This window comes from Helicoverpa zea, chromosome 27 (genome assembly GCF_022581195.2).
Source record: "Helicoverpa zea isolate HzStark_Cry1AcR chromosome 27, ilHelZeax1.1, whole genome shotgun sequence".
Lineage (NCBI taxonomy): Eukaryota > Metazoa > Arthropoda > Insecta > Lepidoptera > Noctuidae > Helicoverpa > Helicoverpa zea.
Window position 1 is genome coordinate 4,277,470 of NC_061478.1, and position 17,345 is coordinate 4,294,814.

General features: G+C 34.6%; 1 protein-coding gene across 2 annotated transcripts; it reads left to right on the forward strand.

Annotated features, from left to right (window-relative positions):
* Positions 1–917: 917 nt before the first annotated feature.
* Positions 918–16,800, forward strand: LOC124643569 (metaxin-2). 2 transcript variants are annotated; one of them, XM_047182598.1, is made up of 7 exons: positions 943–1,083; positions 1,190–1,305; positions 3,014–3,120; positions 5,498–5,728; positions 7,031–7,207; positions 7,830–7,894; positions 14,348–16,800. In XM_047182598.1, exons 2-7 carry the CDS (start codon positions 1,272–1,274, stop codon positions 14,499–14,501), a joined length of 768 nt encoding a protein of 255 aa, XP_047038554.1. In that variant the 5' UTR covers positions 943–1,083; positions 1,190–1,271; the 3' UTR covers positions 14,502–16,800. The 2 variants fall into 2 exon arrangements, with proteins under 2 accessions (XP_047038553.1, XP_047038554.1); XM_047182597.1 differs by lacking the exon at positions 1,190–1,305 and having other exon boundaries at positions 918–1,083.
* Positions 16,801–17,345: the final 545 nt, after the last annotated feature.

A 17,345-nucleotide genomic window follows, 5' to 3' on the forward strand; every position in this document is an offset into this window, starting at 1 on the left:
GTAGTATCGCATAAATGATTGATCACATTACATTAAATATTATTCATACGACACAACATTGGTATAAATTAAAAACCCACTTTTTGGAAGACGGCATCTATTCTTCCGGATACGCGAAAAACTAAATAGTTTTCGTCTCCAAATAAAACCAATGGACCTTTTTATTGCTACAAGTGGTTGGATATGCCACCAAACTTCATAACGAAAGCTACCAAAAAACAAAATGTCAGGTATACAGTGACATCAGTATTTTACATTGATTTTGTTATATTATTTTTAGGTTTATTGGACGGATCAAAATTTCGAAATGAGTGCATGTAACGTAGGAGAACCGCGAAATACAGTATCTGGAGACTGGACATCTAGGTCCACCAAATCGCCAGCAACCACCCGCTCATCATCACCTAGCAGAGGAGAAGCGATTTTCAACAAATACATTGATATAATTAATTCTAAATCTGCTACCTCTGTGGGAGGCAACAAAGCGGAACCTTCCGATCGACCATTTGATTTTTTTGATGATGAAGAATTTGCTTTTGGTATTAATTTACTCAATAACAATGTGGCGTGTGTGGGCGATAATATGACCAAGCTCATTCAAATGGGTAATTTATAAGAATTTGTTTTAATTTTGGTATAAAACTGTTTAATTGAATTCTTGCTAAGGGAGTGAATGTAGTGTGTGCAAAGCCAGCACGCCCTCGACAGTTTTCACCTTTCCTGTCCATGTTTAAACTGAAAGATCGGCTTTTATACGGTGTATGTTTCTTGAAAAAAATATACAATGCAAATAAGTTGCTTGTATGTTGTTTTGTGTACTTCTATTTAGGAAAACTATTTGGCGTGAGGTTGAAAAGCTGTTGGTTTTATACTATTCAAGTCTGAAATGGCAACTGGCAACACCTTAAGATTGTGACAGCTGTCAGTAGTGTCAGCTATACGCTAAACGTGAATTGGATTTTCAGAACATCTATTCAGTATTTTTACGAAATAATATTATTTTATTTACTTATTGCTTAGTTAATAACTTAAATATCATGCCAGAGTTACATATAACGGATTCTATAATCACTCAACTGAATGGTAAGTTATTTGCTGAGAAATCGTCATTATTTTGGACGAAAGAAAGTTACATAATTTTGTTTGCATTATTGATATTGTTTTGTTTGACACAAATATTTAATTTTAGCACCAAGGTGTCCTAAATAGTGCTATATTACTGGTGTTGCGTCATTTTGGACTTTCGGACACAGTGTAACACAGCTAGAGCTATGAAATTAAGAATCGACGAACCGTTTGAATTTGGTATAATATTCTTGATTTGTGTGTGATTTTGAGTATTTTTTTCTGTTAAAAACTGTGTTTTTTTTCTCGTGGTGTGCTTTACGATCCCTTTATAATGTGCAAGTCGTGTTCCTGATACGTTGAAGTTTGTTTTTTAGTTTTATGTCCATAACCTCACTTTTTAAGTCTTGAAGTTAAGTTTTATTGTGATAACTTAGACATGTTGTGAAAGTGTGCATACGTAACATTCTCATACTCCAATTTGTTTATGTAGAACCTTGTAAGTAAAATGTATTTAGTTTGAAATCATGTAACTAAATTAATTATGGAAATAAATGAAATTATATTGACAAAGATGCTATAAAATATCTATGGAAAGTGCTTATCTTAAAATATGTACCCCATAAATTCTTCCTTAAATTGTTCAAAAAGATAAATTTTATACATTTCTAAAAAAATATGCTTCAATGATTCCATTGAAAATTGTATGTTTTTTCTTCTTGATTATTCTAGCTAAAATCTACTGTGGTACCTATCCAAGTGATGTAGTCCTAAAAACTTATAATTAAAAAAAAAACTGAAAACAGCACTTTTCTAGTATCAAAAATTTCATTAGACAACCCCTCAAAATTTCCCGTTTTACTTGGGAAGAGCATCCTAACAGTAAAATATTGTTTCAATATGCTTCTTTGGGAGCCTTTTACAAACAAAAAATGTTTCCTCTTTAATATAGAAGTATAAAGTTACAAAAACTTCAGTTATGCAGCAGATTAGTTCTGAATGATGATCATTGTCTAGCCTGTCTGATGATGTCATGATGATATCATCACTCATTGTTACAGTTGTGTAAGATTGCATTACTGTCTTGGCATTCAAGTATCCAAAAGAAGCCAAAGTATGCAGATGACAGATCCTATGGGTATTTTATTGACAAGAATCTAAAGTATCTGCTATGTTTCTTTTGGGATAACATGATATCCTTGAAAGTTCTCATTTTTCCTTGCCACACATATTACTTTAGTGAGATAATATTTTTTTCATATTATAGTTAGTTAGTTAAACTAAATTAAAACAAACTGAATTGGTAAATCCCATAAATTGCAATGACTTTATATTTAATTGATTATTAATTATACATAAGTGTTTTTCAGTTGACAACCCAGTTTTAATATGTTAATGTGAAACCCATACACAATTGGGTGTTTTGTTTTGTTTTTATCCTTTGTTTATGCCTGTTAGTTGTAATGTTTTGAATGCCACATGTGACATAATACCATTGTTATCTGAATTTATAAGACATCATTTTCATCGTTATTTGAAAGAATCCTAAATATCTTCACCATGTGCATTTAATGTTCCAAATCAGTCTAACCAAGGGTTATATTGGGTTGCCCGGGTAACTGGGTTGAGGAGGTCAGGTAGGGCAGTCGCTTCTTGTAAAGCATTGGTGCTCAGCTACATCCGGTTAGACTGGAAGCCGACCCCAACATAGTTGGAAAAAAGGCTCAGAGCGCGAATCTATCTTCGATGTCAGCACCACCTTTAGATAGACTGTAGAGCATTCCTAAGGCGCAAGGTCCGTTTTACATTTTTTTGCTTAAAAACTATAAATAATCATAGCAGCATTCTATCATGCGAAGGGATTCAAGAAGTCAACATACAAAATATTCGTAGAATTCATCATCCCATCATCACCGATGTAATTTAATCACCGTACAATGTATTTCAGCTCAAGAGCCATGGCCGGACAACGTGAAGTTGTTCCAACCTTACGAGGTGGAGCAGATCCTGCTGCCGGACAACGCCAGCTGTCTCGCTGTGCAGGCTTTCTTGAAGGTAAGCTTCATATTTGTAGATTAGATTATTTTTTAACTGACTTCCCAAAAAGGAGGAGGTTCTCAATTCGGCCGGTATGTTTTTTTTTTTTCTATGTATGTACATCGATTACTCCGAGGTTTATAGACCGATTTACGTGATTCTTTTTTTGTTCGACGCGGAATAGCTGCCAGTTGGTCCCATAGTTATCAGGTCAGGATCTGATGATGGAAACCCTGAGAAATCGAGGGAAATCTTCGAAAGTTGTAGGCATACATAGGGTAAAAACTTGACACTCAGGTGTATGCATGAAAGCACTATTCAACAGTGAAGGTTTGGAGCTGACCTGATCATGGAGACCAGAGAGGGTCGAGGGAACTCGACAACTGAATATGTAAAATACCTCGTATTTGGGCTTATATTCTTTGTATTGATGAGAACTTTCCACTTATATGGATAGTGACAACCATATTCGTGTCACTGAAAAACTGTATAAATAAAAAACTTTTTTACAAAAAAATTAAACTGACTTCCCAAAACACTAAAACACAAAAAAAAAAAAAAACAATTTTAGGTGCATCGGCCTAGAAGTCGGTGGCAAAATTAACTTAGCCACTCAAGCGTCCGAGGTGACAACTGTCACCAAAAAAATTCTTGCCTTAAGCGTCCATGGTGACTACAGTATCCGAACGACATCGTTCAGTTTAAACGTGTACAGAGCTATAACCAGGTGGTATTAATATAGTTGATTGATACTAGATGGCGCGTTATGAAATTTGTCATCCGTGAGTTGTGATTTTTTCTGTGCAATGGCAACATTAAATTTATAAAAAAATATATTGAAGTGACAGTTCGTCGTTTTTGACCAGTGACTTTTTTGTGTGTGGAGCTCTTGACAAAAATGTGGTAAGTTTCTTGTTTTATACCTTATTTAGATTGTTATTTTATATCAAAATAAACGTGAAGAAATTTCCTTTACGAAATATGTATTATTACGACAATTTCAAAACGTTTACATAGTATAATTTAGTTGGAAAAGTTATACGATCACTACAAGATCATCGTTTGATACTTTTCTATTGTTTACAGTGTATTCTAATTGGTTATTTTTGTTAAATAAATGCAAAATATACGAGAATCGTTCACTATTAGCACGTTAATGGCCATTTACAAACGAAATACATTGAGATGGGGTCTATAATGATTAAAATGTTAAGACGTTATTCATGATTTTAGTGTTGGTGAGCCGACTCCCCTTGGACTGATCTACTTACAACGTAAATAATGGTTTGTTCACACGGAGCGTTTTATGATCAATTTGGGAATGTTTTGTGGTTTGTAAAAAATGGGGCTTTACTGAGCTTAGGCCCTTGCGCATTATAATGTTTGTTACTGGTTTTTTTTTTTTTCAGTTTTACAGTGTCTTTTTTTTACTGTAATACCAATAACCACTTTCTTTTTTTCTATTTAATATAATTTGTATAATAAAAAAAAAGGATATGTAATAAAATTATATAAAAGTAAACGTTTAATTAAAAAAAAAAAATAAAAAAAATCATTAAAACAACCTCGTCGTGTGAACTCGCTATTAGCCGGGCGGCCATCTTGGCACATTTTTACGTCGCCCGAGGCCCAGTGACCGCTTGAGAAACACTTAACTTTGTTTATTTTTTCAAGACAGAAAACTAAATATTTATATTAAGATATTGGTATCATTTAAAAGAGTATATCCTGTACTAATATAATAAAGAAACATTGTTACCAGTAACCACTATATTTTTCTTATAAAACTCTGAATAAAAAAAATATACGATATTTTTTTGATATCCTCAACTTTATACTTTATTATCATCCTATAATATTAATTAAAGTAATTTACTTTTAATCAAACAAAATTTTACGTTCTTTTAGCTTTCCGTGAGTATTTTTTATTCGAATCTAGCTATTGTAGTTTTTCAGTAGTAATCGTTTTTGTTGAAAGAGTCTCGCTTGGTCGTAAAAAAGAAATTGACATTTCATGCGCGGACAGGTGGGCCGAGAATCACCGCGCGGCTTGGACGCTTGAGTGGTTAGTAACATCCATTAGACACCGACTTGTAGGCAGATGCACCTAAAATTGTTTTTTTTTTTTATTTTTAGTGTTTTTATTAGATTAGATTTAACCTCAGACTAGATTTAGATTGTTAGCTTTAACAACCCATATTAAAAAAAAAATGTTACTGCTGAAAATAATTATAAGACAGATCAACCAATACTTGTTATTGTATTTACATTGTTTTTTAGCCGCATTTAATTTTTAAACTGAGGTTTTAAATAGAAATATTTATCAAAAAATTTTATCTTTTGGATTAAGTGCCTGCTCAAATGGAGTATAAAATACCATTTCTTTCTTCCCTAGATGTGCAACCTCCCCTTCGAGGTAGAAATGCGTTGGAACGCGGAATTCATGTCTCCGTCGGGGCGGGTGCCGTTCATCAAGTGCGGCGCGTTCGTGGTCTCCGAGCTGGAGCCCATCGTCCAGTTCGCGGCCAACAAGGGCGTCACGCTGTGCGGCAAGCTCAGCACGGAGGAGAAGGCTGAGATGAGGGCATATATGAGCCTCATTACTAATGTGCTGGTTAATGCTGAGGTTGGTAGCATTGCTAGCTATTTTTTAAAATGTGGACCCCCTTCTTCTCTAGGTTTTTAGATCGTCGTAGGCGCTTAATTGTTTAACAGGAATGCAAAAGTAACTGTCTATTAGGAGGGCTCAGTTTGGTACACAGTCAGAAGCATGAGAAAGGAAAAAAAATACTTTTTGTCCAGATGCGGGAAATTGTTCTTTCAGCACGCTGGGAATAGATTGTTCTATATAAAAGTACGGACAGCTGGGTCAATAATGTAGAATGAAATAAAATTCAAACTGTACAGTATACTGTACACTGTCATTCCCTGTTTCGTAAGGCATGATAAATTGGTTGGTCCCGGCTGTCATTTAAACACCTCTGTCAGTCCTCACGGGTAGTCAGTAGGTCCCCTTGGAAGTAGAAATGCGTTGGAACGTATATCTTCTTCTTAGCGTTTATCCCGTCTTGTGACGGGGTCCGCTTTTCGTATCTTCTTTTTCCACTTCGCTCTATCCAGGACATCTTCCTCTTCGACTTCGCAAGTTCCTATTAACAGATAGATAGAATTTTGGGATAGGCTACATTTTACCTAGGAGCCTAACGCGGTGTCCTGCGTGAGCGACGAACGCGACGCGACGCGACGCAACACGACGCGACGTAATGCGACGCGATGCTATACGCGACAGATGTCCTACGTGATTTTGGTCATTACTTCTCAAATCATGGAGAAGTTGTGTTACAATTTTGCTTGAAAGTTCATATTTAAAGTACAGACAGCAACAATCTTCCAACTTGTTTGTACTAATAAACGATTTCTTTAATATTTATGTTTTTTTTTGTCCCACAACAATCAACGCTTCTGAATAGTTCGCGGTGTCGCGTCTGGTCGCCCTCAAAACAAGTACGCGTTACGTCGCGTCTCGCCGCAGACTGTCACATAGGCCGCATGTAGGGAATTCCTTTGAGTTGATCGCGTTCGTCGCGTTCGCAGCGTCGCGTCGCGTCGCGTTCGTCGCTCACGCAGGACACCGCGTAAAGGAGCCCTTCAAACCACTAGTAAAAAATATTAGGAAGGGCCTTAAATCTTTTCTCTAGATATCGTTTTATTCGTTTCAATAGATTTGGATCGTGAAAGCGCGTTTTTTTTGTATTTAATATTTTATACACATAAGTTTGTGTTGTTAAAGATTAATAAGCGATGCCTGGCGTAAGCGAGAAGTCCACATAGTACAGTGAAATAACCCAAATGGATATAAATGTTCAATGTTGGTAGGTCATAAATGCAATCTGTCCAGTGGACTGAACACTGTAATTTGTTCACCCAGCTGTACATATCGTGGGTGGACAACGAGACGTTCAACGCGGTGACTAAGGTGCGCAACTCGTCGGTCTACCCCTGGCCTCTGGGCTGGCTGCAGACCAGGGCTAAGAGGAACGCTGTCATCAAACGGTTGAAGGCCCTGCATTGGTATGATAAGACCTTGGACCAGGTTTTGGCTGATGTGAGTATTAATTAAAGTTTTAAATAATGTCTATAGTATTTTTGATTTGATTAGGCACTTAAAAAAAGATAGACTATTTTAATATTTAAAAAGGCAGTTTTGAAATTAAAATGTGGCTAAATATGAATGTAGAGACAATAGTAATAGTTACTTAATCAATAGGTAGGTATTTATTCGGTAAATATGTATTTGTGTAAAAAATCCTATCAAAATTGTAAGTGCCTATTTATATGTAGGTATATGTATAAATGCAATTTAAAATTATGTGGTTTGCTCATTGATGTTAAAGTCTTATGTAATTCAAATAATGTTAATGGACTTTTCATAAGGGACGATGACGCTGTTTTAAACTTGTTGTAAAATTATATACATATAAAAAGAGCTTTTACTATGCTTTTTAAAAATACTTAATAGGTATGATATTTACTTACTCTATTTATCTATATTCTATATATATAAATAAAAATGAATTGTTGTTCGTAAGTCTGATTAAAACTCTAGAACGGCTGGGCCGATTGAGCTGATTTTGGTTTTAAAATGTTTGTAGAGGTCCAGGGAAGGATTGAACGATACGAAGTTCGCGGGATCTGCTAGTTTATAATATTTTCTTAAATATTTTCAGGTGGAGCAATGTTGTAACTCCTTGAGTCAAAGGCTCGGCGATCGAGATTACTTCTTTGGAAACACGTAAGACAATTTTGAAATACTATTGATACTATAGATTTGCTTGTCCGAAGTTAGCGACTAGTGACTGTGTCAAAATTTAAGAAATAAACTACTGCGCATGCAGGCCCCTCTTCTCCACTGGGCACTATGGGCAAGTGCCCAGGGCCCCGCGATCGAATGGGGCCCCCTAGTTCCTGCCAGATTACCAAATGATAACCGATATTTAGGTATTACCAAAAAACATTAATTTTGAGAAATCTGATGATAATGACCAATTAAAAGAATGATAATGAACATTTAAAAGAATACTTTAAAAATGTTCAAGCACCTAACAGTGTACAGGAACTATATAATCTATTAAAGCAAAACAAAATTGAAGACACATTTCCTAACGTAGAAATTGCATTGAGAATATTTTTAACCATGATGATAACTAACTGCAGCGGAGAACGCTCCTTCTCCAAATTGAAACGAATAAAAAATGAATTAAGAAGTACAATGCTTCAAGAGAGATTAACTAGATTAGATTGTCGCTGATGTCCATAGAATGTGATATTCTCAATACCATAGATTTTTAAGAAGTCATTAACGATTTTCCTCATCTTAAATCTAGAAGGGTAACTTTGCAATCAACATAGGGTTAATCTAAGGATTTTATGCAAAGCTAGTTACTTTTGTTGATTATTTTTTATATATCCTATATTTGTATAAACTCTTTTGCAAAAAAAGCGGGCACCTATGCGAAATCTTGGTTTTAAGGACTTTACTTGCATTTGAAAGGGTTTTTATGACTGAAGTATGCTACTAGCATCAAAAGGGTTATCCAGGCATGCGTGAGAGTGTATTCTAAATTTAAATTTTTCATAAATGCTAAGAAACTGGTTAAACCTTGCTTGGGACAAATTCCTGGTAGAAAGTTCGTCGGCGTTTTGAAAAGTTTTTGACCTGATTTTCAGAAAACTGATAATGCAGTTTAAATTAATGATTAATGTACATTTCTGTTACGTCAAAACAGTTTTGTAAAACTACGCATATTTAATAAAATTTTCACCTGCTCTAAATGGTACATACTGATGATTGATTTCAATATTAAGAGTTACGGTATTTTTGTGTAAAGCTTTCGATCGTTTAGATATTGTACCCAGGTGGTTTTAAATATCCCTTCCTAATAAATAAACATGATTAAGAGGTGTATCAGTACTTTAGGCTGCGACAAAACCACTTTAAAGTTAGCAGTGCCGATCACAACTCGTCTCCTATCAGAGTTTGAAAAATCTTGAAATTCTACAAAATACAGAAATTAACGGATAGACTGTAAGCATGAAGTATTGAGGTCTCGTAACCACAGATTTTTCAACAACCGCGCCTCCGGGGAAACCCCGCAGACCTCTGAAGATCTATCAGTCTGAGCGTTCAAATAACGTGTTTTCATCAAATGGACATTTTGTGAAATAAAAGCCTGCGCCAAGGTTTTCGTGTATCTACAGCACTTTCCTGCTTAAATCATAACAATAATTGGCTACCTGCTCATTTCTTAAGAAACATATCTTCGGCCAATAATTTTGAATTCACGACACCTTTTCTGCTAAAACATAGTTTAGTAACCCGACACCTATGGAGTTATCGAAAGCTTCAACGCGGCAATAATTTTACTTTTTGCATAGCTTTAACCCTCCTCAACATTTTTCATATGGTTAATTTAATATTTATCCCAAAATTCGGTATTTTCTAAATGTCAAAATCTGATAGGAGACGAGTTGTGATCGGCACTGCTAACTTCAAATTGGTTTAGTCGCAATCCAAAGTACTGAGACTCCTCTAAATTGTGTTTGTTTATCAGAAAGGGATACTTTAAACCGCATGGGTACAATATCTAAACAATAGAAGGCTTTACACAAAAATACCGAAACTCTTAACATTGCCATCAACATCATTATACATAGACCATTTAGAGCAGGTGAAAATTTTATCAAAGATGCATAGTTCTTAAAAAATGTTTTGATGTAAAAGAAAGGTTCATTAATCATTCATTTAAACTGCATTATCAGTTTTCTGAAAATCAGTTCAAAAACTTTTCAAAACGCCGACGAACTTTCTACCAGGAATGAATCCCAAGCAAGGTTTAACCAGTTTCTTAACATTTCTCCAAAATTCAAATTTAGAATACACTCTCACGCATGCTTGGTCTCTTTTGATGCAAGTAACATATTACAGTCATTAAAACCCTTTAAAATACACGTAAAGTCCTTAAAACCAAGATTTCGAGTAGGCGCCCGCTTTTTTTGCAAAAGAGTGTAGTTAGTAACTAAATAAAAATAAATTTAGAACCTTGTTTGTCTATTTTCTTTATATATTATAACTAAATAGTGTTTTCTCAAGGTCACAGAGGCCCCATGATCCTAATGTGCCCAGGGCCTCAAATAGTTTAAAGACGGCCCTGTGCGCATGAGTAATTTGTAGAATTTCTTACTTCGGACAAGCGAACTTATTTGACGGAAACTTTATTACTAATATGAATAGCTTAATTTTGAGAAAAATATTTTTCAAAAATTATAAATAGGTTTTTTTTTTTTCATTAAAATTGCCATTCTGCATAATATGTATTCGAACTTTAAAACATAAATTGTAATTGAACATAGGTTGACAATCGAATGCTTATTATTATTTAAGACTTCAAAATATTTCGGAGCCAACGTTTTTTTTATTTCTGGATAGGCTGGCTTTACGTATACCTAATCCTACCTTCCGACTTTTATCCACCTAACTCCAACTCACTGCATCCCTTCCTAAAAATAACAAGTATTTTTGTCATACTTTTGTTAACACCCCCCCTATTCCCCCTCCTCACCCCCTCCTAACTGCCCCCCCCGCAGCCCGACCCCCGTAGACGCGCTAGTGTACGGTCACACGCGCGCTGTGCTGATGTCGTCCGGCGCGAGGGCCGGAGCGCTCATCAAACTGATCACGGGCTCTCTGCTTAAACACCTGCTGAGGTGCAATAATTTGACGCAGATGACTTTGACGGTATGTTTCTTTGGTAGATAGGTACTCGTAGATAGTGCGAGGGTATTACAGTATATCGTAGACTTCGCTGTCTATCTGCCACCAGGTTAATAATAGTATATAAATAAGTGGGCATAATAGTAAGATATTTGAAATGTTCGTAGATTATTATTTATTTTATTGTCGTTAGAATAGCGAATACTGAAAACTAGTTCGTTTTGGTGTGATAACGAAAATGCCCGCTTCAAATTGTCACAGAATATTAAGTTTATTATTACTTACTATTACCTCAAAGTAAAACTATTTAGTAATCTGTGTTTTTCTTGCACTTGGCCGATTTCCAAAGTAACTTCAGATAAAACTACACTTATTTCCCACAGTAAAAAAAAAAACAGCAAAAGTCCTATTCCCGAAATCCCGAGCCTTTACTCTTCCCTTCCCGCTCACTTATTCTCAAAAACCTTTCCAATATCAACTCCATTCCTAACTCCGTCTTCCAATCGTAGACTCAAGAGGAGTATTTAGTATCGCAAGCGTTCCAACTCTCTCGCCGTCGACTGTCCCCCGAGCGGACTGCGTCTGAACGCAGCACGAGGACCAAGAAGTCTCGAATGAGCATCAGAAACGCCCGACTCACACTTGGCCGTATTCCAAAGTAGCTTTAGATAAATCTATCCAAATTTCCCACTGACCAAATCCACTAATTCTCAAAAAATCTATCCAATTAAGATTCCTTTCCTAACTCCTTATTCCCACTATAGACTCAAGAGGAGTATTTAGTATCGCAAGCGTTCCAACTATCCCGCCGTCGACTTTCCCCCGAGCGGACCGCGTCTGAACGCAGCACGAGGACCAAGAAGTCTCGTATGAGCATCAGAAATAGTAGCAAGGATAATATGATAAATAGGGAAAGGGATATTTTTGGTAAGAATTGAATTTTGAATATGGTAGATGGTAATTTTGTGTCTAACATCGGTTCTGGAGGGAACAGCTTCCTCAATAGTGATAAAAAGTAGCCTACATGTTGGCCCTATGTATTAGCAAATTACTGCCGAGTTTCATCAAAATCCATTCGGTAGTTTTTGTGTGGAAGGGGCATAAACATGCATACAACGTATCTATTGCTGCATTTGAAGTCTTTCAATAAAACGGATAGCCCTTTGATTAATGCCATTCGATCGCAGGATCTAGTAGCACCTAAAAGTCCCGTAAAAAACATTTTGGCAGAGCAGGATTTCATTTGTCATGACACTATTGTCAAAAGTACAGATAATAATTTCAATGCAGGCTTCAAACCTTTTGCATCTAAGCAAATAATAATAATGACATCCAAGGAAGGCAATCTAACCTGCAAGTATGAGGGCCAAACAGACCCGATTGTCGATGAAGAGAAATACAATTCGGTGGTCGAAATAATCGATGATATTCTCGATAAAGTTGATGAGGTCCTCGACGATTTTGCAGAGAAAATCGATTTGGATAACGAGAAAACTGATCCTTTCGAAGTGATCGCTTTCCCGAATGCGTTGGACGATTCGAAGTATGACTCGGTCGAGGTGAAAGTTAACGAGTATTTGGACACGATTGAAGAGAACGATTTGACCGAAACATCGAATTCTCTGGAAACTTGTACCCCTGATGATGTTATGATTATAAACGATGACGATTATGCGGACAGCGTTTTGCAAGATAAAGATAAATTAAATATACTTTCTGCAAGAACTTTGATTGTGGAAACGAGGTATTTTTGTCATTTTTAGTTTGTAGTTTTGATAGTTTTCTAAAAAGTAGATAGTTCAGTAACAAAAACAGTTCTACGGGTTGACCAATCACTGTGAAGTTAGCCATGCTCAAAGATTAAAGAAGAAGACTTTTACCATTTTTTGGTTGTCTTATATTTATTTACGATGGCTGATTTTTCTTATTTTTTTTAATGTACATTTTAGTTTTTATCATCCCGTTAATTCTTACTTTTTTTTTCGAATCAGCAATCATTCCCAAAAGGAATGCGAACTAGATTTGAGTAGTGACAAAGATTCTACTGAGAATTCGGATAAATCACCGTTTGCGCGCACCCCTACTTCCGCAGGTTGTTTTTTTTTTTAATATTATTATTTGATTTTTTATTTACAATGTTAGTCTCATGTTTTCATTTGGATCTTCCCCAGCCGTCTATCACCCTGCCGGATTTCGTCTAAATCGATTCACTGGTAACCAGTGAATGTCATAGGTACCTAGTTATCGATGTGAAAATTGCGTATAAAAACAGTAAACCCGTTGATGACGTATTGTCTAAATATGTATATCGTAAATGCGTTTCTTCGTAGTAGTTGAAACAGCATTTAGGCGACGTCGTCATGTCGTGCGAAAGACGTCCACTGCTGGATAAAGGCCTCCCCCAAGGCTCCCCCACTTTGCTTGATCTTCAGCAACCAGCATCCACTGCTTCGTTTAGGAGAGCTAAAATATGTTTTATCGATATTACAGATTCTAAGTCCACGCTTAAACTGCCAAGCAATGAGGAAATAAGCGTTGAGAGTCTACTTAACTATTTGCGTCAAAGAAATGCGGCTTATAACTATACTGCAGTCGCCGACATTGATTAAATTGACTACGACAGTCCGTTAATACGACATTCCGTGTTCGACAATCCGTTTATACGACATTTCGGGTTTTTGACAAAACGGAATGGCGTATTGATAGTTTTTGACAGTTAGGAGAAACGTTACCTGTTTTAAAATGTTTAATGTTAACCAATACAGTTAGGCATGAAATATTTTTTAATGTTTTTATTTCAGAAATTTGCATGTACCTATTTAAAGTTGTAATTAATAGGTATAACAAATGTTGAATTTATTTATCTTAATACATTCCTTCTTTTCTTTCGACACATTATTTGACAATTATTATTGAATTGAAATTTTGAGTATGCACATTTTTCGATTTCCAAATTAATTGGATGGTGCCATTTTCCAATTTTATGCCACAGTTAGTTTAGGTATTTTATTGTTTTCAATAAAATTTTAGTTAATTGTCAATTCTTCGTTTCATTTGTTTATGCAGAATGGCAAATTAAATGTGAGTGTGTGTTATGTTTTAATTTATTGGTAGAAATATGGTTCTTCATTTTGTGTAGACAATAGTTGATCATATTTGTTTATTTTTATGCGTCGCCTCGGTAATAGAAATTATGTAGATAGCAATATGTTGTTTACTAGCTAGTTTCCTAAATAAAAATTCTATTAATATATACTTAACTTTTATGTAGGTAACTAGTTTCAGTATTATTAGATATATGTGTACTTTGAGCATATTATGTATATCTAATTCTCAAAGAATCTGCGTAAATAACATTGATGCAAGTTTTGTTTAGTAAAATCATCACGATCATTTGTTACATTTGTTTTAGACATTAGTCATATAATTCTTTTATCATAGGTACTACCTTTCTAAAATCCTTTTTTTCCACAGCCCCACAGAACTGGATGCCCTAATCTTCGGCCACGTATTCACAATCATCACAACGCGTCTTCCTTGCCGCAAATTAGCTGAAACCGTTCGGAAACACGAGTCGTTAGTAGCTCTCGCTAAGCGAGTAGACGAACAGTACTTTAAAAGACCATAGCGTCAGGTTTTCAAGGACATCTCGACCTCGTTCACTAGTCCTTGAAACCCCTGTCTTCTTTGTAGAAAATCTTGAAATATAGATGTTGTTTTTCTAGCAGTACTCAGCTTGAATATAGGTTTTTGCAAGTGAGTTGATGTTACTCATGATTTAAAGTGCTCCGTTGCTGTAGTTTTTCTGCTGCATAAAATATTTTTCTGTTACTGGTGTACTTATAAGAAAATGCTTCAGCACCAAGCAACATTGTATAATTTCACAAAATAATGTAAATATTCAAAGTTCAAAATGTATTTGGATGTCTGTAGTTGCTGTTGTGTGCCTATATTTAAAGATGCGCTAAAGAATTCATTGCAAACCTTAAACACTGCCTAACGGTAGGTTGTAATTGTTTATATAGTCACAATAATGCATTTAATTGCATTGTTAATGTAAATAACTTGCAACTTAGCTGTTTTTGCGAAATTTTCTCAATAGTATTTCTTTAGATTCAATTCAAGTACTTATTTTCTGGAAATGAAATCTTTTCAAGGGGGTTTTTCTTGGACTTATTTGTGAATGTATTTTATATTATCTCCTTAGATCAAAATAATACACAATTGAGTTGTGAACTTTTTGACATAACAGACTAATAATTTCGAGTCATAGTAGTCATCAAGATTGTAGGAAATTATTCTAAGTAGTTCGATTAAAATTAGAAAAATGAACATCGTGTAGATACCTTATTTGTATGTATAGAAAACTGCACTTAATTTTATTTAGGTAATAATAGTTTTTAGCGATATTTCTTCAGATTACGAAACAGGAATATCAGAAAATCAATGGCTTCCAGTAATTAACAGATAATGAGAAATAATTTATCAGTATTTGTTAGGTTTCTTCAATAATACTTCCAAAGATCCATACATACTTTCCATTCAGTAAATAAATAAGTAATTTTAAATAGTCATGCCCGCAGAAAATGCTTTTGTATGTCGCTAAATATAAAACAATAGAAAATCAATTGTCTTGCGTATATTTGCGTTCTGACATACAACGGGTTAAATGTACCTAAATATTATATTTGTTTGCCGATTAGAATGAATTTTAATGTTTAAATAGATGTTCATTATGTACTAGCAGTACTTTAATTAATAATAACAATAGATAATTATGTATATGTAAAATAAGCGTGCAAAAAGTGGGATACGAACTAGGAATTATGTAAGTATTTTAAATAATATTTAGATAGCCTAATCATTAGGTAAAGTGCACAAAAACTTATCTTGTATAGAAATATTCACTTAATTGTTTAGTCAAAGTATAATAATTTAATGTTATAGTACTTATTGTAAGATGGTTTGTATGTTTTATATACTTATAATATGTTTCTTTGCAAAGTTACGAAATCACAACTCGTTATAAATAATGTTTCTGCTGGTAATTTTGTTAATCTGTATTTTACTATCATGTATTTTTATAAAATATTTCTGTAGTATAATACCTATTTGTAATTAAAATGTAATATTATATATCCGACATATCGAAGTTACACATAACACTGTCATACATACAAACGAGAATTGGCGTATTACGAATTCCGGAATGCCGTAGTCCGAAAAAACGGAACTGCGTTTTCCGCAATGCGGATTATCGTATTCACGTGCAGTTTTCGAGTTTTATTATAATTATTATGGATTATTGTAGGTACTGGCTTTTAATGATTTCTTTGTTATAAATATAATCCAGTATTGGGGACTAGAAATTGATTGAAATGTGTGTAGTTAAATGTATTCATGTGTACCTATTGTTAAAAATTACACGGCCTTTTTAGTACATTGGTTAGGTATGTCTATAGTTTTAGAATATAATTAGATCTAATAAGATTATGTGGCTTTTTTGCAAAATACGAAACTTTTTACACTGGTTATTTGTCGATTACTTTAGTTACGAAAAGTCAAGAAAGGATCCGTTTGCTTATTATATAATCTTTATGGACAAAGCTGACCTCTTAATTTTTTTGTACCTACACAATATTATTGAACTTACTAAAATAATTTGTATAACGTCTATTGAAAATCATAGAAGACCACAGTATATTTTAACTCTTACCTTAGATATATTTCCGAAAATTGTTCATTCATCAAGAAATTGATATTATTTGTATTTTATAATTACTTTATAATAAATGTATTTTACAGAGCATTTAAAGTACACCTTTGTATTATAATAAGCATTTTTTTGTTTGTTTTTGAGTTGCGTTGTGTTATGCATAATTGGTTAATAAGGTTGACTATATTCATTAAATTGTTAATTATTATTATTTGTTGTTTCATTTATTCCTTGTAAACCATTGGTGTTCAGCTGCAAGGCCGTGGTTTAATCTGTTTTTTTTAGGTCAACCTCATTCACAGAATTCTGCCCTCATATTTTGCATACTAGCTCACTATATTACATACCAGTGCCTGGACTATCTTGTTCTTATTTTGACTGTCGAGTGTGGACTTTCTTGCGAGTATTATGTGCCTACCTAGATAAATTTTGGTTTTATCTTTTGTACCTTACAAGTCAAACCCACACTACCTCAGTTTCCTATGAATAAGTAACTAACAAAAACGTTGCAAGCGTAGAAATGCCGAAACAACGCACATTACCGGTCCACGAGGCAAAAGGTCATAGGAGCACATAATTTGGCACTGCTATCTACAATATGGAAGTAGATACATAGTGTGATGACCTTTAGGTCAATGCATCATTGTGCGAATAATTGCTAGTAACAACGCTACTAGTTCTTTAATTAAGGGAGTTCGTGGCTAAGTAGATACCTATATACTTGCCACTGGGACGACTAAGGGTCGATTTATACTA